Source organism: Phyllostomus hastatus, unplaced genomic scaffold (assembly GCF_019186645.2).
Source record: "Phyllostomus hastatus isolate PE091 unplaced genomic scaffold, TTU_PhHast_1.1 phas_scaffold_216, whole genome shotgun sequence".
Lineage (NCBI taxonomy): Eukaryota > Metazoa > Chordata > Mammalia > Chiroptera > Phyllostomidae > Phyllostomus > Phyllostomus hastatus.
Window position 1 is genome coordinate 23,896,197 of NW_025334018.1, and position 27,770 is coordinate 23,923,966.

General features: G+C 54.4%; 1 protein-coding gene and 1 pseudogene across 1 annotated transcript; both read left to right on the plus strand.

Moving 5' to 3' along the window:
- The first annotated feature begins 449 nt into the window (after nucleotides 1–449).
- On the plus strand, nucleotides 450–27,770 carry LOC123804538 (annotated as a pseudogene).
- LOC123804566 (butyrophilin subfamily 3 member A2-like) lies at nucleotides 11,287–22,647 on the plus strand. The gene is given in 6 exon segments (XM_045816936.1): nucleotides 11,287–11,335; nucleotides 12,036–12,240; nucleotides 19,870–20,002; nucleotides 20,218–20,559; nucleotides 22,225–22,439; nucleotides 22,441–22,647. Coding segments are annotated over 5 exon segments (1,083 nt in total). The 5' UTR covers nucleotides 11,287–11,335; nucleotides 12,036–12,054.

Below are 27,770 nucleotides of genomic sequence, written 5' to 3' on the forward strand. Positions count from 1 at the left end.
AGGGATCCTGGTTGTGCCCCGGGACAGCCTTGGGGAGGCCGCGTCTCCGAGTGGAATCCTCCACCTTCTCCCAGGTCGTCATTGCTCCCCAGCCCCTCCTGGCGTCTCTCTCTGCCCAGCAGGGAACGATGGTGAGGCGCCTGGTCCCCCCATCTGCCTGCCCTCCCTGTCTGCCTCGCCGTGGTCCAGCTGCTCAGCCCCTGCTCAGGTAGGACCTGCTCTGCGTTCGTGCATCTGAACCTTTCCCTTGGGGCCCAGTCAGAACCCTGGACTCCCCCCCGCCCCTGCAAGGCCCGTCCAGACGCACCTGTGTGAGGACGGAGTTCCTGTCTAGGTGTCTTTCATCTCACCCTCCCTGCTGGGGCACCCCCTGGTCCTCTGGCCCCAGCTCCCTCTGACGGAGCCCCCCCTTCTGATGACCAGCTCAGTTTGCTGTGGTTGGACCCCCCAAGCCCATCCTGGCCATGGTGGGTGAAGACACTGAGCTGCCCTGTCACCTGTCCCCGGAGATGAGCGCTGAGACCATGGAGCTGATGTGGGAGCGACCCAGCCCCAGGCAGGTAGTGCACACGTACGCACACGGGCAGGAGGACACACCAGCAGCAGAGTATCGAGGGAGAACTTTGATGATAAGACAGGACATCACTGCGGGGAAGGCTGCTCTGCAGATTCGAGATGTCAGAGTCTCTGACAGAGGAACCTACCTGTGTTATTTCCGACATGGAGACTTCTATGCAAAAGCCCAGGTGGAACTGAAGGTTGCAGGTGAGCCTCTGGTTTGATCTGTGCTTGTTTCCTGTGGGGTCAGGGGCAGAGGCTCCAGGCCCACCTGAGAGCTCTCTCAGCTCCTCACCAGCACCTGCCCCCCTGCCTCCCTCCCTGCTTCTCTGAGGCCCGAGACAGACCCAGGTCGTCCCCCAGGAAGGGCTCCTCCTGCATCCAGTGAAGAGTCCCTCACGCCGCCCACCAGGTCTCAGCAGGGAAGTGGAGGTCGGGGACAGGAAGGAGGAGGACACCCCCCGCAGTGGGGGGCACACAGGTGTTTGGGTTCAGCGTGTCCCAGACAGTGGCCGTGGGCCCCCAGGTGCCCGCTGCTGTGGGTCCAGGGGACTGAGCTGCAGGGACAGCACCTGTGGTGCCCACTCCCTCCAACCAAAGGCCCCGGGACACACGTGCAGTTGAACAGGGTGTGTCCATCCCTGGAGCATGGAGGGGGGACGCACAGGGGAGGAAACCGGGGTGTCTCAGAGAGGGGGTGTCAGGGAGGATCTGGTGTGACCCCTGGACTGTCAGGGGACTTGGGGGGGGATGTGGAAGCAGGGCTCTGCTCTGGGCTGGATGCTGTCAGGAAGGTGCAGGGGTGTCATGGGTCACTCCCAGCCAGGACAGGGGAGGGTGGTCACTGCTGAGGTCTGCACACTGTTCCTGCTTTCTCTGTGCTCAGACCGACTGCTGAGTGGTCTTGACCTTGTCCTGACCTGTCCCAGGGACAGAGTGACCTTGTCTGAGGTGCTGCCCCATGAAAGTGCTCGTGTGCGGGTGTCAGGGCTGCAATTCACCTTCTCAGGACACAGCCCTGCCCTGTGGTTTATAGGTACATGGGGGTCCTGGCAGAGGATAGAAAGTGGGGGACCCCTGGCTTTGTCTCTGTAGGGCCTACTCAGTCAAACACTGTCCTTTTCTTGGGACCACAGCTTTTCTTAAGAAAGTCCTCTCTACAGGACTCTGTCCTTACAGGTCTTCAAAAGGCTTCCCCACACCCCCTCTTGGTATTCTAAGTGTAAAGCATTATAGTAACAGCTCTACTGTTCCTGGCTGCAGGTCAGCTCTTGCCCATGAAGTTATTGCTCCCTCTACATGACTGCATTGTGCAAGCTTCCCTGGGTTGAGATACCAGGCAAAGAGACTGACAACAGTAGCATTAATTACAGCAAGACTCTGCTGAGGGGACCTACTCACAAAGTACAGATTGGGTGGTGGAAGGACAAGAGCATATCTTTCCCCCACACACACAGGGCAGGGCTGAGGCTCACACGGGACAGGCGGGAAGGATAGGGGCACTGGGGTGGGACCTGCTTCACATAACGGGGAACCACCTCCACATTTGTTCAGGGTGGGGTGAGGGGCTGTTCCAGGAACCAGCATGTCTGGGTCATGGGGGGGGGGAGGGTCCAGCAGTCTCTAAAGGGATTTAGGGGAAACAATGTCAGTTCCAGCCCAGATCGCCCTGGATCCAGCACGAGGGTCCAGCGGTGGTCAGGCAGGGGTCACACCGTGGGTCAGTCTCTCCTGCACAGCACACTCTGGGGACAGCTCCTGTGAATCCCTGCTGGGCTCCTCCAGGGTGGGTGTGCCCCTTTCTGCTGTGGAGACCCTCACCAGTGCAGAGGGCTCCCCATGATCAGACTCACTGTTCCTCCCCAGCACTGGGCTCTGACCCCCACGTGGAAATGAAGGGCTACGAGGCTGGAGGGATCCGTCTGGAGTGCAGGTCTGCCGGCTGGTACCCGCAGCCCCAGATCCAGTGGAGAGACGCCAGGGGACACAGCTTGTCTGCTGAGGTGGCCACAGAGGCTGCAGACCCCCAGGGCCTTTATGCAGCCTCAGCCTCTGTGATCCTGGAAGGTGGCTCTGGGGAAGGGGTCTCCTGTGTCATCAGAAACCCCCTGCTGGGCCAGCAGAGGTCAGCCAGGCTTTCCATCCCAGGTGAGTGCCCTGCCCCCTGCCCTGGGCTCCTGTGTGGCCCCTGGGGAAAGGTGTGGTTGTCTGCTGCTGACCTGGGTCTCTGCAGGGAACAGAAGGGACAGAGCAGGGACCTGCTGCTCCTTCCCCATGAAGCTGTTTAAGTTACAGACACCTGAGCTCTTCCTGTGTGCCACTAACTGTGATGGACAATGGGAAATGGGGACAAATGGTGAAGATCAGCAAGGACATGGTCAAAGGGGAGAAAACATGTAGTAGGTAAATATTTTAAAATATGTAAAAAATATCAAATTTTAATGTATAAAACAACCCATTAGAAAATATGCAAAAAGAAGAATTATCATAGTTCTGGCCAAGATGGAGTCGTAGGTAAAAAGTCTTCGCTTCCTTGCACAACCAAAAGCAGGATAAACAACCAATCTAATAACATTAAACAACCAGAGGTGCCAGAAAATCAAGCTGCACAGAAATCCAACACCCAAGGAGTTAAAGAACATTCACTCAGATGGGTGGGAGGGCGGAGATGGACAGCCAAGCAGAGAAGACCTGCAGCAAGGTGGGGTGTTGCACAGGCGAGGTGGGGCTGCCTGAACGGGAAACTAAAGACTCAAAGCTAGCTGTAAACTATGTTGGCGGGTTGCCATGGGGGGAGAAAGTCCCGGTCTCACAAGAGAGAGTTCATTGGAAAGTGGGGCTGCAACAGATCAAGCAAGCCACATTTCCCCTCTCTGACCCGTGCCCCACAGACAGCGCCACCACAGCACAGCAAAGAGGGTTGCCCTGCCCAGGTGAATACCTAAGGCCCCACCCCTTACAACATAATGGTGCACTGAGACAAAGAAATATGTCCCAAATGAAAGAACAGATCGAAGCTCCAGAAAAAGAGCTAAGTGACTAGGAGATAGCCAACCTATTTGATGCAGAGTTCAAAACACTGGTAATATGGATGCTCACAGAACTGGTTAAGCTCAATTGAAAAAATGAAGGAACACATGAAGGCTACCCAAAATGAAATGAAGCAGAAAATTCAGGAAACCAACAGTGACGGGAAGGAAACCAGAATTCAAATCAATGATTTGGAACAAAAGGAAGAAATAAACATCCAACCAGAATAGAATGAAGAAACAAGAATTCAAAAAAATGAGGAAAGTCTTAGGAAACTCTGGGACAAATTTAAACACTCTAACATCAGAATCATAGGGGTGCCAGAAGAAGAACAAGAGTAAGAAATTGAATACTTACTTGAACAAATGATGAAGGAAAACTTCCCCAATCTGGCAAAGGAAATAGACTTCCAGGAAGCCCATGCAGTCCAAAAGAAGTTGAACCCAAAGAGGAACACACCAAGACACATCATCATTAAGTTACCCAAGATTAAAGATAAGAGAGAATCTTAAAAGCAGCAAGAGAGAAGGAGACAGTTACGTACCAAGGAGTTCCCATAAGACTACCAAATGATTTCTCAAAAGAAACCTTTCAGGCAAGAAGGGGCTGGAAAGAAGAATTCAAAGGTATGAAAGGCAAGGGTCTACATCCAAGATTGCTCTATGCAGCAAAGCTTTCATTTAGAATGGAAGGGCAGATAAAGTGATTCCCAGATAAGGTAAAATTAAAGGAGTTCATTATCACCAAGCCCTTGTTATATGGAATGTTAAAGGGACTTATCTAAGAAATGGAAGAATATCAAAAACTATGAATAGTAAAATGACAACAAACTTAAAACTGTCAACAACTGAACCTAAAAAAGTGAAAACAAAAACTAAGCAAACAACTAGAACAGGAACAGAATTAGAGAAATGGAGATCACATGGAAGGTTTTAGTGGTGAGGAGGAGGGGAAGAATGTGGAGAAAGGTACAGAGAATAAGAAGCATAATTGGTAGGCATAAAGTAGACGAGGAAAGGTTAAGAATGGTATAGGGAACCAAGGTCAAAGGATTTATATGTACAACCCATGGACATGAACTAAGGGAGGGAATGCTGGAGGGTTGGGGGTGCAGGGCAGAGTGGAGATAAAAGGGGAGCATTGGGAAAACAGTAATAGCATAACCAATAAAATACACTTAATTATTTTTTATTTTAATTTTTATCAGTCCACAGAAAAGTAAATAACTTATGAAAGTATGCCTATCTCACTGACTAGGGAGATGATTTCTGCCCATGAGACTGGCAACAAACGAAGAAAGAAGGTGCTTGATAATGCCCCCTGATGGGGTGACTGTGGGGAAGCAGCCACCGTTAGATGTTTTGTTGCTAAGGTTTTGTATATTTTGGGTGCTATTTGGCATAATGTCTACTGGGGCAATAGAGTAATCTTTATCCAAACTATTTATTTATTGATCCAAATTACCACTTCTGAGAATTTATCTGACAGATCAGCTTCCATTACTGTGAAATGCCTCATATAAAAGGTTATTTCCTGCACCATTAACTGTAACAACAAAGAGTCAGAGATGGTGCAAGTGCCCCCGATGGGACGCGTGTGCAGTGGGTGCTGCCCTGTGAGAGCAGACACAGACCTGCCCCCTGTGCTGAGGCGGGAAGGTCGCCCAGACCCAGGGGAGCAGAGAGAACCTGCAGAGTAGCCGGTGTAGACTGACATGCTTGGTATGAACAAGAAAAAACATAAGAATCTATTTATATTTTTAAAATTTAACAGACACTTGCATGGCACTCGCTGTGTGTCAGGCACTATATAAGCATTAATTTAATCCTCTTACTGAACAGAACGCCAGGAAGGAATGGTTGGGTCATTAGTTCAAGGTCACAGAGCTAGTCAGGCAGGAGATCCTGAATTTGAAGGCTGGCCCTCCAGCCCCGAAGTTCAGGTTCTTAATCACCAGAGTAAGATTCTAACCAGAAGCTAGTCAGTGCGGGGGCGGAGGGAGTGGACAGAGATTTCAACGATTCCGCACGCCTTGTTGGTGTTTGAACTGTTCCCATGAGACAGTCCGACCGTTCCGGACAGCACCACTGTGTGGCGGAGAGGGGTCTGGGCACTTCGGGAAGACAATGGCCTCTCAGCGGCTGAGGCTCACCCTTCGCAGGCCCCTTCTTCTGGAGCGCGCAGCCCTGGGTGGCGGCCTTCGCGGTGACCCTGCTGGTTCTGCTGGTGACCCTGGCGGGGGCAGGGAGTTTCCTTTGGAGACAGCAGAGGAAGACCGAGGTTCTGCGGCAGGAGAAGACGAGGGAGCAAAGCAACAACGGTGAGACCCCGCCGCAGGAGGGCGCCACCTCCCCACCGCAGCCGGCACCCAGCGCGCGGAAACTCCCCCTGGGTCCTCCTCTGAGGACTTTCTTTTTCCTGCTTATTTTCAGAAAGGCTGCAGGACGAACTCAGTAAGTCCCGATCCCCAGCCCCGCGCGTCCTGCGGACCCTGGTGACACACGTCACTGACGCCTCACATTGTTCCCTGCAGGGTGGAGAAGGTTCGAGTACACACCACGTGAGTACCCGGACCCGCATCTCAGCCTCTGTGCTCCGATATTCCAGCCCCTTCCCTCCCCCCTAACCGCCCAGGGGAAGGAATGAGAACTGATGGGAGAACCAGGCAGGGGTCTGTCTCGGTGGAGAAGGGGCTGCGGTGTCTCTCCATCAGGGGGGCGCTCTAGCCGGGACACCCCGCCAACCCCGGAAAAGGAGAGTGGGCGGGAGGTGACTCAGTGTGGGAGTCCTTCCCTCCCTGGTTGATTCTCACACTCTGTAGACAACCAGGAAGAAAAACAGAAGGTAAGAAACGTGTCCCTTAAAACACAGGAGTGGCCAGTGTGAGTTGTCACAGACTTATCATCACTGCTAAAAAAAATAGTACCTGAATTTTTTCCCATTAAGTTGTCCAGTTGTTTCTGGAAGTGGTCAGGAAATCATACAGATGGAGGTGGATGGATTCCAGCACACAGGTACACACACGTGTGCCCAGGGCGACCCCTATGCCCAGGTGCACCCAGGTCCTGGAGTAAAGTGGTCACCCCTCATCCCAGGGCGATGTGGTGCAACACCACAGGTAGCACCAAGCACTGAACACACGAGGTTTTTCCTGTTCACGTAAAGGAAGGCTTCTCCTTGGCACACCTGCATCACAGCATCACTGTTCTTGTACATTGGAGTCGTTATTAAGTAAAATATGGGTGACTGAACAGCAGCGCTGTGATACTGGGACCATCCATGTGTCACAGAGACACTCAGAGACCGGCAGGGGAGGCAGGATGCTGGGTGGACGTGCTGGACTCGGGGAGGATTCCTGAGGGGGGCAGGTTGCAGCAGACAGCAGGGGACCTCATCATACTACTCAGATTGGCATGCAATTTAAAACTTCTGAATTCTTTCTTTCTGCAATTTTCCATTTTTTTTAAATTTTCTGGCTATAGAAGATAGAAGGCAAACAAACTTTAGAAAGCAAACTGTATAAGCGGTGCCTCCTGGATAGACATGGACAGGACAGCTGTGCAGTCACCCTGGGACACCCCTGCAGGGCGCCTGGGGGGTCCTGAGCTGCAGCTGATGGAAAGAGGAGGGGGCGCCGGGGAGGGAACAGGCAGAGGGGGGAAGTGGGGGAGGGTGGGGGGGCCACACAGGAAGACGACAGGGGGCACAAGGGACAGAAAGGAACTGACTCAGAAATGACAGTTCAGGTGACTGTCTGTCTCCATTGCAGGTGAGGAGTGGCCTCAGGCCTATGCAGGTGAGTGAGCCTGAGGCTCTCTGGTTTCCCGGCTCCTGTGGGGGAAGCAGGTGCAGCCTTTCCTGCTGGGGGAGAGGCCGTCCTGTCCGGCTCAGAGGCTCATTCTCTGTGTCTGCACCACCCCGTCCTGTCTGGTCACTCAGAGAGGACCTTCCAGACACACTGTCCCCTCAGCCTGCTGACACCCACGCCCACACCCGGCACAGCCTGGTCGTGTCCCCACGGCCCCAGCGTGATGGAGGGAAGCCCAGCACTGGGAGAGGGTGCAGCCTGGCCCGCAGAGCTGCAGATGAGGGGAGTGGACGTTGGAGGGGACTGAGGAGAGGAGAGAGAAGAGGCTCAGTGAGGACAGTGGGTGGGGGGGGGGACAGAAAGAATGACCATTCCTTGTCTGTGCTTCCTTCCAGCATGGAAGATGGCCCTCTTCCAGCCTGGTGAGTGGGTCCCTCTGTGTCCCCAGGACAACCCCCGAGGGTCCCTGCTCCCTCTTTCCTCTCCAACTGTTGACAGGGACAGTTCTGGGAGGGTGACCTGAGGTCATTGTCTCAAAGGTGTGCCCACCTGCTGCCCAGAGCCCAGGGACCAGGGACAGCAGCTGTCCTGGGGTCCACAGGTCTCTGTGGGAGGAAGAGGCAGGAGGGGCGGGGCTGGAGGGAGGGGCTGCAGGGAGAGGGAGGGGGGACCTGACCAGGCTCAGGCTCACCCAGGTCCTGCAGGAAGGGACTAGGGGGACGGCAGGAGTCTGCTCAGTGAGGGCACGACTGCTGTGGTTCCTTGGCTTTGCTGATGGTCCCCTTCAGGGCAGGTCGGGGCCCCCACTCACTGGAGTGTGGCCTCCGGCCCAGAGCCTGGTCTTGAAGGCTGAGGCTCTGAGGTCCAGGCACCACGGCTGACCCCACACCCTCTGACCCCCTGCAGCGGATGTGTTTCTGGACCCAGACACGGCGCACCCCACCCTCCTGGTTTCTGGGGACAAGAGGAGCCTGCAGCAGGCAGACAGAAGGCAGAACCTGCCAGAAAACCCCGAGAGATTTCAGGGGAATCACTGTGTGCTGGGCTGTGAGAGCTTCACGTCAGGGAGACACTTCTGGGAGGTGGAGGTGGGGAACAGGGCACAGTGGTGTGTTGGGGTGTGCAGGGAAAACATGGAGAGAAAACACTGGGGTAAAATTAACCCAGAGAGTGGGTTCTGGGTCATGGAGCGGTATCCTTGGGGTGACTACCTGGCTCTCACCAACCCACAGACCACACTGACCTGTGTGAGCCCCCCCGAGAGGGTGGGGGTTTTCCTTGACTGTGAGCTGGGGGAGGTCTCGTTCTACAATGCCCTCGACGGGTCTCACATCTTCATCTTCCCACGCACCCGCTTCTCGGGGCCTCTGAGGCCTGTTTTCAGGATTTGGACGACTGAGCCCACTCCCTTGACCATTTGCCCAGCACAGAAACCAGTGAGAAGAACCCTTCTGCCCGACCCAGGGCCTGACCCTTCCCTGGAGACCCCAGTGTCCACGGGCCTAGCTGATGGGAATGGGGACCCTCAGGCTGAAGAAACATCCCTGCTTCTCGCTGCCCAGCCTGGAGCTGAGGGCCTCCTGAACAGTAAAACGTCTCAGCGGGAAGGGACTGAGGACATACAGAAGGGACCAGTGGCCACTTTCTCAACCAGCCTGTGACCTGTGGGCACAGAGCAGACCCACCCTCCCACCTCCCACCCGAAGGTCCTCTGTGAGCAGGACGGTGGGGAGAGGGGCAGACGGACGTCAGTGGAAGTTCCATCACACGGTGGGACCCACGTCCAGGACACGGCGCCCACCGCTGACCACCCACTGAGGTTCCCGAGGTTCCTGTCACCTGTGGGTCCTGGGGAAAGGCCGCTCTTCCTCCTCCTCATCATCATCACTGTGGATGTTCACTGTGTGTTTCCTCGCCCTGCATGTGGGTGTCAGGTCACATGTGTTAAGTAAATGTGTCAATAATCCTCACTCTTCGACAGAGCTCTTTCTAGATCTGACCCCCACCGTTAACTCACCAGGGTCACAGTTTGGCTCCTTGGCACCTTGTTACCGAATCCTTGTTGTGTTGGGTGTGCAATGCAGCTGTGACCAGTAAGCACACATGTCATGACCTGACACAACACACATCTGCGACCTTAGAACTTTGAGGTCAGGGGTCCAGCATGGCTGTCACCAGACAGAAGTCAGGGTGTCTCAGGCTGGGTCCTTTCTGGGGACCCAGGGACGAGTCTGCGTTGCTGACTCTGGCTGCTGGCAGAGCTGCGTTCCCTGCAGTGACGGGACCCAGGCGGCCCTTCTGGCTGCTGTCAGAAGGGCTGAGACCCCTCCAGGCTGGGGACATCTGGGGTCATTCTTGCAGGGACAGACGTGGGGGAACAAGTCAGGTGAGGGGAGTGACATGGGACAGGGTCCCAGGGGTGGAGTCACTGGAGGTGGGGCCCTTGCTCCTGAGCTACCTGCAGCGTTGGTGGCGTCAGGGGAATGGGAGGACTCCAGAGGGAGGGTCCAGGCACAGGCGGGAAACGTTATGACTGTGCTTTAGGGAGGTCCTTCTAGAAGAAATGTACCCGATGGCTGGACTGGGATCTGCACGACCCGGGAAGGGAGCATCCTGTGGGTGTCCAGGTGCTGGACCCAAGGAGGCCATCTGCTGGCCGACCCGTGAAAGGACACAGCCAGAGCCATTGGCTGTCCCGGGGCCCTGGGCCTGGGCCCAAGACCTTGTCACACGTGACGGCCATTTCCCTCTTCCGGCTGCTGTTCCCAGGACGGCCAATGACTGGAGAGTCACGCCCTGTCCCCCGTGGGGTTGGCTGGGAGGGACGCGCCTGTCGCCCCGGCCCGACCACGGGCAGGGAGAGCTCTCGTGCAGCCCCAGTGCTCTGCGCCGCGGGGCCCGGCTCCCACTGCATTTACCCTCTGAGCCCACCGCGGGCCTTTCCGCAGCTGCCTGCCGGCGCCCACGGTCCCGGCCGATTCCACAGCAACAGTGACCCCCAGACTGGGGGGCAGGGAGGGGATCTGCTCCGTGCAAACCGGCTCCACTGGGACGGAGCAGACACCTGGGAACCGGGCTGTGTCTGCGGTGGGCGGGGCCAGGTGAGGAGGGTGTGCGCTGATTGGTGGGGAAAGTTGGGGCAGCGCCGCAGGAGGAGGTAACTCCCTAGACTCCGGGCAGGCGTGGGGTCTGTTAACCCGGGACCCTTATCCTGCCCCAGACCCCGGGTGTCACCCCGCAGTGACACAGACCCGTCAGAGGGGCGGTTAGTTAAAGTCCACGCAGTCACCAGAGTTACTGACCGGCTCTTCCCTGGGCACCGGGGACCCCTCCTCTTCCCCCCGTCTAGACCTTGGGGAGAACACTCGGTTTCAAAGGCTTCCCGTCCCAGACAGTGGAAACGATGCACAGAATGTCACGGCCCCCTCCTGTGCTGGCAGGTGTTTCTTGGGGTGCGGGACACCTGGCATAACTCGGGGACCAGGCCCAGGACGGCCGAGTCAGCGGGGGAGACGTGTGTCCCGCCCCCTCCCTGCCTTGCTGCGCCGTCTTTCCCACCGAGCAGCCTCAGCGGGGAGTCCAGAACCTCCGGCACCAGGTGCCGGGGCGGGGCCGGAGGGGCCTGAGTCGGTGCTTGTCCTGGGTCGGGCTGTCAGGGACCAGCTGCTGGAGGTGGCCTTGACCTTTGGAGGCGGGGCCAGGGACCTGGGTCAGAGTGTCCTTGAGACTGGGGATGACCATACATTTAGAACCCGGGGACACCCACGTAAAAACCATCCACTGATCACTATGAACACACGACTGAAAACTACTCCTGCATCCATATGTGAAGCACAGCTTTGGTGCCTCGTGCATTTCAGGACTGAGTTCCTCGTGACAGGTGTGTGCAAGTCCCGGGGAAGGTGTGCTGATGCCATAACTCAGTTTAAAAGGCTCCAGGTGAGTAACTAGGCACAGGGGCATCCAGGGAAAGTGAGCGTGAACTGTAACATGTTCCTTGTACATGACAAGGTAAGCGTGTGTAGTCCGGGGAGCCTGGACTACAAGAGGCCTGCCCTCCCAAAGATACTCCCAGGTATTTGGGGGGTGGTCCCCCTCGTACAGTTAACCCGTAGACGCAGAACCACTGAGGTGACAGCAGAGGAATGGGGTGTGGGGTGGGCAGAGGTGGGAAAAGGAGGGGACCTGGGGACAGAAAGAGACTTTGCTGGGGGGACGGGCACATGATGCCGTGTGTGCAGATGACGTTTCATCGGGTTTGGGGTTCGGGAGGCCAGGATCACCCCAATGAATTAATTTGAAATCATATGAAATTATTTTAAGAAGAAAATATTAAAAAATGAGCAGTAGGTACATTCAGTGTTCATTGAAACATTCCCTCAGCTGTGCTCTGTGTTTGTAGTTTTTCTGGCAAACTGCTGGCAGAGGGGGTGGGGCGGGAAGAACCGGGTTCTGCAGCTGGTAACAGAGACCAGAGGTGCCCGGGGCTTCAACTCAACATGGTTCACGTTCCTCTCACGGGAGATGACCCCAGAGGGCGGCGGTCCAGGGCTGGTCTGAGAGCTCAGAGAGGCATCCACGCCCCAGCCTCCACCTGTCTCCATTCTCTGCCCTCTCCGTGTGTGGCGTCCATCCCCAGGTGGCCTTTTGGCGATGAGATGGCTGCTGAGCTCCAGGTCCAGAGACGGTGTCCACCCAAGAGGAAGGAGGAAGTGGGAGGAGCATGGATCTCTCTGGAGAAACACAACACACAGCACCCACCTGCAAACCATCGGCTCAAACTCAGTCCCTCAGCCTCTCCCAACAATAAGGGCACAGTATGGTACCTGTCTCCCCCAAACAAGGTCTGTTCACTGAGGAGCAGCAGGGAACAGATGTGGCACAAGGGAGCAGCCACCTCCACCCCAGAACCCACATTCACACGATGGAATGCATCACAGTCCATCAGCCACAGTCACACTCAGGCCCTGGGGGCTCAACTCACGGCCTTGAGACCTAAACACAGTGTCTCTGGAGGCCCCAGGCCACAGGCAGGCCCTGCTGGTCCCCAAGTCCCCTGACAGACGCACTCACATCCTCTCCCGTCTAACCTCAGAGGACACAGACCCTGCAGCAGAGAGAAGTGAGCACACCTGAAACCCAGGTGCAGCTCAGATGGGGGCAGAGGGTGGATGGACCCTCTCAGCAACGCCCCCATGACCCTTCCCTGGAAAACCTGGAACCTGCCCATCGGCCCCTGACAGCACCGCCCGTGGGAACCTGAACACGGTGCCGCCTGGGAGTGGATCTGAGACCTGAGTGTCACAGGGGCCAGAACAGGTGCAGGGAGCCTGCCCTCTCTCTGTCACACCTGCACTGGGCTCTGCTGTCAAAGACATTAGCAAACGACCACAGTGACCCTGTAATTCCTGCACCCTCCTCTGCTCACACACTGCCCTCTGCTGCGCTGTCCTGGTTCCTCTGCTAAACACACTGTGACACAAGTTCCATGAAGCAGGTGTGTACAGTGAGGTACTGCTCACACACCCACACCCAGGACTGATTCACGCAGGTGAGCACACAGAGAGACCACAGGGTGGAAGTCAGGGCTGGAGCTGGTCTGCACTGCCCGATCCAACATGAGGTCCCAGTTCACACCAACCTTGCCCACTGGTTTCTGCCCAGAAACTGATGAGACCCAGGCTCTGAGCCAATCAGAACAAAGGGCTTTGAGAGAAGGGCTCAGCTCTGTTCCTCGGGGGGGGGGAGCGTGCTTTCCTCTTCCCCACACTGTCTTCCAGGTCAGAGGCTTGAGCCTGATGGCAAACTATTGAGCGCCTCTGCTCTGGGGTTTTCCGCAGGAGAGCCAAGGGTAATTGCGGGGAGCTGGTGAAAGCCAGGGCCCAGGGCCCCTTTAGGAGAGAGGCTGAGGAGCTGGGGGAGCCTGCAGGGTGTCCCTCACCCAGAGAAGGAGTGTGGGGCTGTGAGCCTGCAGGTGAGGGCACAGGGGGCGTGTGGAGCAGGGCAGGTAAGGTCCGCACTGGGACACCTGTGGGAGGGAGACAACGGGAACCAGGGAGCTGGACACCTGCCCATCCCTGGGAACTTCCTGTGGTCAGAGAGGGGCAAGGACCCTCACAGTCTCTCCTGCTCGTCTCTGGGGAGGTATTCTAGAAGTTTCCAGAAGACACATTTACACCAAACCCAGGTTCGCCTGCCTGCTGCTCATAAGCCAATAATGGAGAGACAGGGACTGGTGGGAGGAAAGTAGGTCCATTCAAGGGCCCGCAGCTGGAGATCAGGGGGTCTCAGCTCAAAGGCCATTTGAACAACTGGACACAGGCAGTGTTTATACAAGGAGGGAGAAGGAAGGAAAAGAAACACTGAAGACACGGAAGGGAGGGTGTTGAGAGTTCTGCATGGAGGGGACAAGGTGCAAGCAACACAGTCTGTTCAGGTGACTGGTTGGGTCAGCAAACCTCCCAGAGCTGAATGTCTGAGGGTGGGGTGAGTGAAGTTAGTGTCCAGAATTCCCAAGCAAACTGGCTGCTGTTTGTCTGCAGTCACATAGTGTTGTGTTGGCCAAAAAGTTTATTCATTTGGTTATGAATAATACATTGTTCAGTGAATTTATTGGTGAAAATGAGAATGTGTCCTTTAGTATAAGTTATAACCCAGCAAACTTTTTGACCAACCCGATGGCTGGCAGGCCATGAAGTATAGAAACAATGATGAAGGAATGGTGTGGTGGGCTATAAGGGGTGTGTCTTAAGATTTATATGTAAAATCCAGGCCGGTGTTGCTCAGTGGGTTGGGGCGTCATCTCATACGGGGGAAGGTTGTGGGTTCGATATCCGGTCAGGGCACAATCCTAGCTTCCCAGTTCCATTCGGGGTTAGGGAGCCTAGGAGAGGCAGCCAGTCGACGTTTCTCTAACTCTATCTCCTTCCTCTCTCTAAAAGCAATGAGGAAAATGTCCTCGGTTGAGGATTCAAAGAAAATAATTAAATGTAAAGATGTTCATCACAGAATTATTTGTCCTATTAAAAAATCTAAAGCTACCACATACACAACAGTTGGGGAATAAACGGGTCAACAACACACTGTCTGACCAGAGAGGGGGTTCCAGTCCGTGTGTCTGTGGGCCGTCGGCACCTCTCTTGGGAGAAATGTCTGTTCGGGTCGTCTGCCCATTTTTTAAATCAGATTGGTTTTTTTTCAGCTGTTAAATTGTATGAGTCCTTTATGAATTTTGGATTTGAAACCCTTATTGGGTGTATGATAGCAAATATCTTCCTCCATTCAGTGGGTTGTCTTTGTGTTTTGTTAGTGGTTTCCTTTGCTGTGTGAAAACTTTTTAGGTTAGTTTACCTGTATGTTTACATCCCCATTCATGTTTGTTTTTTCATTTGTCGCCCTGGATGGAGGGGACGTACCCAAAAAGACGTTACTAAGAACGTTGTCATTATTTCATCGCCTTGGTTTTCTTCCAGTTTAATGGTTTCAGGTTTTATATTTAAATCTTTAGTCCATTTTCTGTTTGTGCTTGTATATGGTATGAGAAAATGAAGAAAGCAATCCACTTACATTCTTTTACGTGTGTCTGTCCCCTTTGCCCAACACCGTTGTATGTTCTTGCCGCCTTTGTCATGGAAGAATCAACCATATAAGTGAGCGTTCATTTATGCACTCTCTCTTCTGCCCCACTGAACTCTGTGTTATTTTTCACACCAATGCCATGCTGTTTTTATCGGTGTAGCTTTGTGTGGTGGATCCTGGCCTGCAGGATCCGTCTATGCTGTGCCTGCTAGAGAACAAATACACACGGACAACAGAAGTCCTGTGGAGAAAAGGGATGGCATGGCCACTCTCGAGAGAGAGAGAGGGTGAGAGGGCCAGAGAGCCCAGTCCCTGCCTGGACAGGCTTTCATTGCTTCTCTGGGTACATTACATGGAGGGTAGTCGTTACTTACTATGCACAGGCTCACTGCAGGGAACTGCCCTTTACAGATAACAAAGGAAAGAATGCTGCTAACAACTTCAAAGAGAAGGATGTTGCAGACCAAGGGGAAAGTGGTTGAACCAGTCACACTCCATCCTTGGGAGGTTTAGCTCAGATTTTAGGAAGTTGCAGTAAGCCCTTGCTGCCTCAACTCAGGGTGAGGGAGTTTTTGCAAAAGCAAGTCTCATAGCAGTCTAGGTACAATGCAGGCCTGACTCCCCAGGGGAGAACCTGTCTGCGGGTGTGGTCCTGTGTGACAACACACACCCCACTGGTTCTCCACGAGGGGGCTGAGCTACATTTCCATGGCACGCGAAACGGTTCCCCACAGCTTTGTAGTACAGTTTGACATCAGAGAGTGTGATACCTCCAACCTTGTTCTTTCTCAAGGTTTCTTTGTCTGTTTCAGGTCTTTTGTTGTTCCACTTAATTTCAGCATTGGTGGGTCTACCTCTGAGAAGAACACCGTTGGTATTTTAACACAGACGACTGAGTCAATACAGTAATTTAGGCAGTAAGGACATTTGATCAATATCAGTCCTTCCAACCCGTGACCCCAGTGTGTCCTCCCATTGATTTGTATCCTCTTCAGCCTCTTTCTTCTTTGTCTCACAGTTGTCGGGGTGCAGGTCTGTCACCCCCTTGGTTCAGTTTATTCCTGGGTTTTTGTGCTTTTTAATGAAGTTATTGTATAAATGGGATTTCAAAAAGTTATCCTTCTGATTATTCGTTGTTGCTGTATAGAAATGCAACAGGTCTCTGGCTTCGTATTCTGCCACATTACCGAATTCATTTGGTAGTTCTAACACTTTTCCTGGAGGAGTCCTCAGGCTTTTCTATATATTGTATCCTGTCGTCTGCAAATGGTGAGAATTGGTTCTTCCTGATCTGTATGCTTTTTACTTCTTAGTCTAGTGTACTCCTGTGGCTAGGCCTTCCAGTACCGTATGGAGCAGAAGTGGTGATGTGGCCATCCTTTCCTTACTGCCGATCTCAGAGGAAAGGCTTTCGGCTTTTGACCACTGAGCATCGTGTTGGCTGTATGCTTCACAGTCTTGGGAGTCTAATTGTTCATTAAGAGTTTTATTCATTATTGTAACAACACTGGATCCAACTATGGTACTTAAATTGTATCTGCATTTTGCTATTGTAGGTTTCACTATGATGAACAGCATTAAATATAAATCTTTGTGTCAGTGCCTGATTTTTTAAGAGTAATTCCTGCAGGTGGTAATTGAGGGACAATGGATAAAAACAATTTAAAGGCATTTGGTATATACATGTGTCCACAATAGAGCTACATATATTTACATTATGAAACAAAGCATATAATTATGATTACAAATTATTTACATTTTATCTTTTTCTTTTCAAATTTCATTTATTTATTTTTAATTATATTTTATAGATTTTGCTATTACAGGTGGCCCAGTTCTTCCCCTTTCCCCTCTGCACCCAGCACCCTGACTCCCTCCAGCAACCCCACCTTTGTTCATGTCTGTGGCTCAGGAATATATGTTCTCCAGCTTCCCCACTTCCTATTCCATAGTTAACATCCCGTTGGTGATTCTGTAACTTCCACTTTGTACTTCGCAATCCCCTCACATTTTCATCTCTTCCCCCAACCCCGCCCCCCATTCTGGCAACTATCCAAGTGTTCTCCATCTCTATCTGTTATGGAGATCAAATAGATATTCCCTTTGTTTGCTTACTTTTTCAGATTCAATTGTTAATAGTAGATATGTATTTATTGCCATTTTACTGTTCATAGTTTTGATCTTCTTTTTCCTAAATAAGTCCCTTTAACATTTCATATACTAGTGGATTGGTGATAATGCATTTTTTTAGCTTTTTCTTCTCTGGGAAGTTCTTTACCTGCCCTTGAATTCTAAATGATAGCTTTGCTGGATAGAGTAATCTTGGATGTAGGTCCTTGCTTCTCATCAGCTGACAGTCTTATGGGAACTGCCTTGTAGGTAACTAACTGCTTTTCTCTTGCTGCTTTTAAGGTTCTCTCTTTATCTTTAGCCTTTGCCATTTTAATTCCGATGTGACTTGGAGTGGGCCTCTTTGTGTCCCTCTCGGTTGGGACTCTCTGTGCTTCCTGGACATGTATGTCTATTTCCTTCACCAAAGTAGAGAAGTTTTCCAATGTCTTGCTCTTTCTCTTCTCCTTCTGGCACCCCTATGTTGTGAATGTTGGAAGACTTGAAGTTGCCCCTGAGGCTTCTTACACTATCCTCCTTTTTTTGGATTCTTTTTTCTTCTTGTTGTTCTGCATGGTTGATTTTTGCTTCCTGCTTCCTTATGTTCCAAACCCTTGATTTGATTCTCAGCCTTATGCCCTCTACTTTTGATTCCCTGTAGGTTGTTCTTTATTTCAATTTGTGTATCCTTCACTTCTGACTAGATCTTTTTTATGCTACTGCAGTCCTCACTAAGTTCCTTGAGCATCCTTATAACAAGTGTTTTGAACTGTGCATCTGATAGATTGCTAATCTCCATTTTGTTCAGTTCGTTTTCTGGAATTTTGCTCTGTTCCTTCATTTGGGCCATGTTTCTTCATCTCCTCATTTTGGCAGCCTCACTGTGCTTGTTTCTATGTTTTAGGTCGAGCTGCTTTGTGTCCCTGTCTTGACACTATGGCCTAACGTAGTAGGTGTCCTATAGAGTCCATTGGCACAGCCTCCCCTATCACCCAACCTAGGTACTCGAACTGCACCCTTAGTGTGGGGTGAGTATACTGTCCTCTTGTAGTTGAGCCTCCTCTTGTAGTGTAGTTGTAATTGCTGTTGGCAGGTCAATGGGAAGGATTTACCTGAGCCAGTCAGCTGCAAGTATAGGCTGTGACCACTGGCCACCAACCGCCCTCTATGGCTTGTAGAGGTGGTTGGGGGGTCATGCTCCAACATGGTCTGTGGCTCTCCACTGGGTGGGCTGGCTCTGGTGTCCTGGGTGGTGCAGGCCAGGGTCAGGCACCACCTGTGTTCTGTCTGATGCCACTCGGAATAAGCTATCAAGTGAACTGCAAAAGATGGCTACTTGTGCTGGACTTGGAGGTGCCCAAGTGAGGCTGTGATGAGACCCAACACCAGCTGGTCCTAATGCTGGGCATGGGCCACTGAGCAAGAGATACGGGGGCTGGGCTCCTGTGGCCAGCTGTTACTTGTTTGAGAGGATTGGGAGGAGTTGCAGCATGAACCAAGACAAGCTACTGATACAGAAAAGCCAGGAGTAACAGCTTGGGGGTGGGACATCAGTGTGGTGGGGTTGAGCCTCAGGGAATCACCAGGGCAGGGCGAACACTGGGGCAGGCTGATGGAGTCTCAGACATGGTGTCTTTGCTCTGTGGTTCTTTGTGGGGAGGGCTGCAGAAAGGATCGATTGCCTCAGCCTGAATGTTCTCCCTTCGAGAAACTGCCCTCCAGCTCCCTCCCTGGCGCCAGACACGTCAGCTCCTCCCCACATGCCACTGGTGCCCTTCAGTCTGCTGCCTGGTGTGGGAGGGCAGCGGGAGGGAGTCTGGCAAGAGTGTGGGCCCTTTCAAAGAACCACCTGGGACTCCTGCAGTCTCTTTCACTGCCCAACCCCCACCGGTTTGCACAGTGGAAGTTCTGGGGACTTATCTTCCTGGCACCAGAACCTTGGGCAGGGAGTCTGATGTGGGGCTGGGAGCCCTTACTCCTGAGATATCTCCCCATATTTTAACCACCACCCATGGGTGTGGGGGCCAGCCTGATCTGTGGCCCCACAGTGCCCCCCAATTTCAATGTGGTTCTGTCCTTAATTCCGTAGTGGTAGGACTTCCGTTCAACTGGATTTCTGATGGGCCTGAGTGATGGTGGTTCGGGAGTTTAGTTGGAATGCGGACGTGCTTGTGTGAGGAGGCATGCCAGGTGAACCGACCTTATTTCACACTACTCTACAATCAGGAATAGAGAACAAGAAATATCCTTCAAAATATGTGGCAATATATTGCCCACTCTGAAAACCCTTAAACTTTAAAACATTCCGATAATTTTCAAAGTACAGGGTGCAAAGGACTTCAGCTTCTGCTCTGGGTGGAATGGGGGCCCCTGGGAGGGGCTGAGCAGGAGGGAGGTGAGGGGTCAGGATGTCCTGGCTGCTGTGCGGAGCACGGCCTGCAGGGGGCAGCAGTGGGAGTGGGGAACTAGGAGCAGAGGGCCTGCCTTCCTCAGAGGGTGATGCTGAGGGTGCCCACAACTGTCTGTGGCAGGAACGTGTAGGTGAGTGGAGGGACTTCTGAGCACATTCGCACAGGAGGGCCCCGCACTCCCTGCTGGAGAGGGTTAAGGTACGTGCACTACTGTTCCATGTTTCCTGGGTGATTTCCGTGTTGGGATCCAAGGTTAGGAGACTCCCCAGGAGACATTTTCAGAGGAGGCTCTCCCGTCAGCAGGGATCCTGGTTGTGCCCCGGGACAGCCTTGGGGAGGCCGCATCTCCATGTGGAATTCCCCACCTTCTCCCAGGTCGTCACTGCCACCCAGCCCCTCCTGGCGTCTCTCTCTGCCCAGCAGGGAACGATGGTGAGGCTCCTGGTCCCCCGTCTGCCTGCCCTCCCTGTCTGCCTCGCCGTGGTCCAGCTGCTCAGCCCCTGCTCAGGTAGGACCTGCTCTGCGTTCGTGCATCTGCAGCCTTTCCCTTGGGGCCCAGTCAGAACCCTGGACTCCCCCCACCCCTGCAAGGCCCGTCCAGACGCACCTGTGTGAGGACGGAATTTCTGTCTAGGTGTCTTTCATCTCACCCTCCCTGCTGGGGCACCCCCTGGTCCTCTGGTCCCAGCTCCCTCTGACGGAGCCCCCCCTTCTGATGACCAGCTCAGTTTGCTGTGGTTGGACCCCCCAAGCCCATCCTGGCCATGGTGGGTGAAGACACTGAGCTGCCCTGTCACCTGTCCCCGAAGATGAGCGCTGAGTACATGCAGCTGATGTGGGTGCGATCCAGCCCCAGGCAGGTAGTGCACACGTACGCACACGGGCAGGAGGACACGCCGGCAGCAGAGTATCGAGGGAGAACTTTGATGTTAAGACAGGACATCACTGCGGGGAAGGCTGCTCTGCAGATTCGAGATGTCAGAGTCTCTGACAGAGGAACCTACCTGTGTTATTTCCAACATGGAGACTTCTATGCAAAAGCCCAGGTGGAGCTGAAGGTTGCAGGTGAGCCTCTGGTTTGATCTGTGCTTGTTTCCTGTGGGGTCAGGGGCAGAGGCTCCAGGCCCACCTGAGAGCTCTCTCAGCTCCTCACCAGCACCTGCCCCCCTGCCTCCCTCCCTGCTTCTCTGAGGCCCGAGACAGACCCAGGTCGTCCCCCAGGAAGGGCTCCTCCTGCATCCAGTAAAGAGTCCCTCACGCCGCCCACCAGGTCTCAGCAGGGAAGTGGAGGTCGGGGACAGGAAGGAGGAGGACACCCCCCCCGCAGTGGGGGGGGCACACAGGTGTTTGGGTTCAGCGTGTCCCAGACAGTGGCCGTGGGCCCCCAGGTGCCCGCTGCTGTGGGTCCAGGGGACTGAGCTGCAGGGACAGCACCTGTGGTGCCCACTCCCTCCAACCAAAGGCCCCGGGACACACGTGCAGTTGAACAGGGTGTGTCCATCCCTGGAGCATGGAGGGGGGACGCACAGGGGAGGAAACCGGGGTGTCTCAGAGAGGGGGTGTCAGGGAGGATCTGGTGTGACCCCTGGGACTGTCAGGGGACTTGGGGGGACGTGGAAGCAGGGCTCTGCTCTGGGCTGGATGCTGTCAGGAAGGTGCAGGGGTGTCATGGGTCACTCCCAGCCAGGACAGGGGAGGGTGGTCACTGCTGAGGTCTGCACACTGTTCCTGCTTTCTCTGTGCTCAGACCGACTGCTGAGTGGTCTTGACCTTGTCCTGACCTGTCCCAGGGACAGAGTGACCTTGTCTGAGGTGCTGCCCCGTGAAAGTGCTCGTGTCCAGGTGTCAGGGCTGCAATTCACCTTCTCAGGACACAGCCCTGCCCTGTGGTTTATAGGTACATGGGGGTCCTGGCAGAGGATAGAAAGTGGGGGACCCCTGGCTTTGTCTCTGTAGGGCCTACTCAGTCAAACACTGTCCTTTTCTTGGGACCACAGCTTTTCTTAAGAAAGTCCCTCTCTACAGGACTCTGTCCTTACAGGTCTTCAAAAGGCTTCCCCCACACCCCCCCTCTTGGTATTCTAAGTGTAAAGCATTATAGTAACAGCTCTACTGTTCCTGGCTGCAGGGTCAGCTCTTGCCCATGAAGTTATTGCTCCTCTACATGACTGCATTGTGCAAGCTTCCCTGGGTTGAGATACCAGGCAAAGAGACTGACAACAGTAGCATTAATTACAGCAAGACTCTGCTGAGGGGACCTACTCACAAAGTACAGATTGGGTGGTAGAAGGACAAGAGCATATCTTTCCCCCACACACACGGCAGGGCTGAGGCTAACACGGGACAGGCGGGAAGGATAGGGGCACTGGGGTGGGACCTGCTTCACATAACGGGGAACCACCTCCACATTTGTTCAGGGTGGGGTGAGGGGCTGTTCCAGGAACCAGCATGTCTGGGTCATGGGGGAGGGGAGGGTCCAGCAGTCTCTAAAGGGATTTAGGGGAAACAATGTCAGTTCCAGCCTAGATCCCCCTGGATCCAGCACAAGGGTCCAGCGGTGGTCAGGCAGGGGTCACACTGTGGGTCAGTCTCTCCTGCACAGCACACTCTGGGAACAGCTCCTGTGAATCCCTGCTGGGCTCCTCCAGGGTGGGTGTGCCCCTCCCTGCTGTGGAGACCCCCACCAGTGCAGAGGGCTCCCCAGGATTCAGACTCACTTTTCCTCCCCAGCACTGGGCTCTGACCCCCACATTGAAATGAAGGGCTACGGAGCTGGAGGGATCCGTCTGGAGTGCACGTCTGCCGGCTGGTACCCGCAGCCCCAGATCCACTGGAGAGACGCCAGGGGACAGAACTTGTCTGCTGAGGTGGCCACAGAGGCTGCAGACCCCCAGGGCCTTTATGCAGCCTCAGCCTCTGTGATCCTGGAAGGTGGCTCTGGGGAGGGGGGTCTCCTGTGTCATCAGAAACCCCCTGCTGGGCCAGGAGAGGTCAGCCAGGCTTTCCATCCCAGGTGAGTGCCCTGCCTCCTGCCCTGGACTCCGTGGTGTCCCCTTGAGGAAGGTGTGGTTGTCTGCTGCTGAGCTGGGTCTGTGCAGGGAACAGAAGGGACAGAGCAGGGACCTGCTGCTCCTTCCCCATGAAGCTGTTTGAGTCACAGACACCTTCTGAGCACTTCCTGCGGCCACACATGGTGCCAGGGGATGGGAACTGGGGACAAAGGGTCAAGGTCAGCAAAGACATGAGAAAAGGGGAAAAATATGTACCATGCAAATCTTAGAAAAAGGGCTAATCTCCTTAAAATAAAAAACAACCCAGTAGAACAACAAGCAAAGAACAGGAATGATCAGTTCAGAAAAGGAAATGACTCTGGAAAGGATACGGAATCTCACTGTGAGACCGGCTACAAAACAGAAAACAAGGCCCCTGATGGTGGGATTGTGGGGAGGCAGTCACTCTCAGATGTCTGTGGCTATTATTGGGTATATTTTTCAATATATTTTCACAACTTCTGTAGGGGTAATGAAGCATTTGTTATTCAACATCCTTAATTATTGGTCCAAACTCCAGCTTCTGGATTCTGGCAGATCAGCCTGTGTTTGTGTGAAATGACCCATGGAAAAGGTTATTTCCTGTATCATTAACCATTTTAACAAAGAGTCAGAGACAGTGCAAGTGCCCCCAAGGGGCCATGTGTGCAGGGGGCGCTGCCCCGTGAGAGCAGACACAGACCTGCCCCCTGTGCTGAGGCGGGAAGGTCGCCCAGACCCAGGGGAGCAGAGAGAACAACTGCAGACCCACTGGTGTAGAGTGCTGTCTACAGTGTGAACAAGATAAAATAAAAATTAGATTAATGTTTTTAAGATTTAACCAACACTTGTATGACACTCACTATGTGTCAGGCACTGGATAAGCATTAACTTAATCTCTTACCAGTCAGGATACCAGGAACAGGTGCTTAAGTCATTAGTTCAAGGTCACAGAGCTAGTCAGGTGGAAGACCCAGAATTGGAGCCCAGGTCTCCAGTCCCAAAGTTCACATTCTTAATCCCCAGATTAAAATGACTCAGAAGGAGATAATAAGTGGCAGAGGGAGGAGCAGTGGAGAGATTCTAGTGGCTTTGTATACGTTCTTTTATATTCAAAATATTCCCTTGTGAGAGGCAGTTACTGCAAGACAACGGTGTTATGTGCCAGTGAAAGTTCTGGGCACTTTGGGGAGAGAACGATTGTTTTCAGTCCCCAGATACTCTGAGACCCAAGGTGGCCATCAGCTGAGGGTAATCTTTTGCAGGCCCCTTTTTCCGGAACGTGCATCCCGGGATGGTGGCCCTGGTAGTGACCCTGCTGGCTCTGCTGGTGTTCCTGGTGGGTTTGTGGTACCTCTTGTGGAGACAGCACAAGAAGATCCAAGCCCTGTCCAAGGAGAGGGAGAGGGAGCGAGCAGAGAAAGCAGCAGCTCAGGCGGAGAAAGAAGCAGCTCAGGCAGAGAAAGAAGCAGCTCAGTTGGAGAAAGAAGCAGCTCAGGCGGAGAAAGAAGGAGCTCAGTGGGAGAAAGAAGCAGCTCAGTGGGAGAAAGAAGCAGCTCAGGCGGAGAAAGAAAAAGCTCAGGCAGAGAAAGAAGCAGCTCAGTTGGAGAAAGAAAAGGCTCAGGCTGAGAAAGAAGCAGCTCAGTTGGAGAAAGAAGCAGCTCAGGCGGAGAAAGAAGCAGCTAAGTTGGAGAAAGAAGCAGCTCAGTTGGAGAAAGAAGCAGCTCAGATGGAGAAAGAAGCAGCTCAGTTGGAGAAAGAAGCAGCTCAGTGGGAGAAAGAAGCAGTTCAGTTGGAGAAAGAAGCAGCTCAGTGGGAGAAAGCAGCAGCTCAGGCCAAGGAGCAGCGGGAGCGAGGCGCCAAAGGTGAGGCCCAGCTGCAAGGTGGTCACCACCTCCCGGCCCCACCCCGCACCCACCACATGGGTCCTCTATTCGATCCCCTTTAAAGGACTGTCTTTTTCTGTTTATTTCCAGAGAAGCTGCAGGACAAACTCAGTACGTGGCGATCCCCAGCCCACACGTCCTAGGGTCCCTGTGTTACATGTCACTGACCCCTCACCTTGTTTCCTGCAGGGTGGTAAAGGTCCTGTACCGACCACGTGAGTACCTGGACCCGCATCTCTGCCTCTCTGCCCAGATAGTTCAGTCCCTTCCCTCCTGCCTAACCGCCCAGGGAAGAAATGCTGACGCTGATGGGGGGACCAGGCAGTGGTCTGTCTCAGTGGGGAACGGTCTTTGCCTCCCTCCACTAGGGGGCGCTCCCAGGGGACACCCTGGGAACCCCAGAAAGGAGAGTGGGCGGGGGAGGGGGAGGTGACTCAGTGTGGGAGTCCTTGCTTCCCTGCTTGGTTCACAAACTCTGTAGCCCACGGAAAAGAAAGGCAGAAGGAGAGAAAGTGTCTTAAAAACAGGAGTGGCAGCGTCAGTTGTCACAGACTTACCGTCACTGCTGAAAACATAGTATCTGAAATTTTCCCATTAGGGTGCCCCATTGTTTCCGGAGTAGGCAGGAAATAATACAGATTGAGGGGAATGAACCCCAGCACACAGGTACACGCGTGTGCACATGGGGCAGCGTGTGCGCAGGCACACTCAGGTCCTGGAGAACCTGGTCATCACTTATATGACAGGGTCACAGTGCAGGTCCCTCAGGGACTGTCTGACCACAGATAGTCCCAAACCCTGAACACACGAGGGTTTTTCCTTTTCACATAAAGGAAGGTTTCTTGTTGGCACAGCAGCATCACAGCATCACTGTTCTGGCACTTTGGGGACGTTAATAGGTAAAATATGGGTGACAGAACACCAGCGCTGTGATACTGGGACCATCCATCTGTCACAGAGATGCTCCTCAGTGACGAAGGGGGGGAGGGACCCCCAGGGGGGACGTGCTGGACTCGGGGGGATTCCTGAGGGGGCAGGTCGGGGCAGACAGCAGGGGACCTCATCACGCTGCTCAGACTGATGCGCAATTTAAAACTCATGAACTGTTTGTTTCTGCAATTCTCATTCACTGCTCCCTAACCCTGGTTGTCAGAAGGTAACTGAAACTTCAGAAGCTAAAGCAGGGATGAGAGGTCACTGCTGCACAGACACGGACAGGACAGCTGTGCGGTGACCCTGGGACAGCCCCGTGCAGGGCGCCTGGGGGGTCCTGAGCTGCAGCTGATGGAAAGAGGAGGGGGAGCCGGGGAGGGACCAGGCAGAGGGCGAGGTGGGGAGGGTGGGGGGCACACAGGGAGATACCGGGGGGTGGTGCAGAAGGGAGGAAAGGAACCGACTCAGAAAGGACAGTTCAGGTGACCGTCTGTCTCCACTGCAGGTGAGGAGCGGTCTCAGGCCTATGCAGGTGAGTGAGCCTGAGGCTCCCTGGTTTCCCAGGCTCCTGTGGGGGGAGGCAGGTGCAGCCTTTCCTGCTGGGGGAGGAGCCGTCCCGTCTGGCTCAGAGGCTCATTCTCTGTGTCTGCACCGCCCCCTCCTGTCTGGTCACTCAGAGAGGACCTTCCAGACCCAGTGTCCCCTCACCCTGCTGACACCCACGCCCACACCCGGCACAGCCTGGTCGTGTCCCCACAGCCCCAGCGTGATGGGGGAAGCCCAGCACTGGGAGAGGGTCCAGCCTGGCCCGCAGAGCTGCAGACAAGGGGAGTGGACGCTGGAGGGGACTGAGGAGAGGGGGCAGAAGAGGCTCCGTGAGGACAGTGGGGGGGGGACAGAGAGAATGACCTTTCCTTGTCTGTGTCTCCTTCCTTCCAGACTGGAAGACGGCCCTCTTCCAGCCTGGTGAGTGGGTCCCTCTGTGTCCCCAGGACAACCCCCGAGGGCCCCTGCTCCCTCTTTCCTCTCCAACTCTTTCCTGAGGGTGGTGACCTGAGATCATGGTCTCAAAGGTGTGCCCACCTGCTCTCCATAGCCCAGGGAGCAGGGACAGCAGTTGTCCTGGGGTTCCAGGTCTCTGTGGGAGGAAGAGGCAGGAGGGGCGGGGCTAGAGGGAGGGGCTGCAGGGAGAGGGAGAGGGGACCTGACCAGGCTCAGGCTGACCCAGGTCCTGCAGGAAGGGACTAGGGGGACGGCAGGGAGCTGCTCAGTGAGGGCACGACCGACCACTGTGGTTCCTTGGTTTTGCTGATGGTCCCCTTCAGGGCAGGTCGGGACCCCCACTCGCTGGAGTGTGGCCTCCGGCCCAGAGCCTGGTCTTGAAGGCTGAGGCTCTGAGGTCCCGGCACCATGGCTGACCCCACGCCCTCTGACCCCCTGCAGCGGATGTGTTTCTGGATCCAGACACGGCGCATCCTGACCTCCATGTTTCTGAGGACAAGAGGAGCCTGCAGCGGGCAGACAGAAGGCAGAACCTGCCAGAAATCCCTGAGAGATTTCAGGGGAATCACTGTGTGCTGGGCTGTGAGAGCTTCACGTCAGGGAGACACTTCTGGGAGGTGGGAGGGTGGGGGGCCAGGGGACAGTGGTGTGTTGGGGTGTGCAGGGAGGACGTGAGGAGGAAAGGTGGAGATCAAAATGGCTCCCAAGAGTGGATTCTGGACAGTGGGGCTGAATCCTGGGGGTGACTACCTGGCTCTCACAGACCCACAGACCCCACTGACCAATGTGAGCCCCCCTGAGAGGGTGGGGGTTTTCCTGGACTGTGAGCTGGGGGAGGTCTCGTTCTACAACACCCTCGACGGGTCTCACATCTTCACCTTCCCACACACCCGCTTCTCTGGGCCTCTGAGGCCTGTTTTCTGGATTTTGACCTTTGAGCCCACTCCCCTGACCATTTGCCCAGCACAGAATTGAGGGGGAATGTCCCTGCACCTGACCCAGGGCCTGACCCTTCCCTGGAGACCCCAGTGTCCCTGCTCAGCTGGTGGGAATGGGGACCCTCAGGCTGAAGAAACGTCTCTGCTTCTCGCTGCCCCGCCTGGAGCTGAGGGCCTCCTGAACAGCCAACGTCTCAGCAGGAAGGAACTGAGGACGTACAGAAGGGACCAGCGGCCACTTTCTGAACCAGCCTGTGACCTGTGGGCACAGAGCAGACCCACCCCCCCACCTCCCACCTGAAGGTCCTCTGTGAGCAGGACGGTGGGGGGAGGGGGCAGACAGACGTCAGTGGAAGTTCCATCACACGGTGGGACCCACGTCCAGGACACGGCGCCCACCGCTGACCACCCACTGAGGTTCCTGTCACCTGTGGGTCCTGGGGAAAGGCCGCTTCTCCTCATCATCATCATCACTGTGACTGTTCACT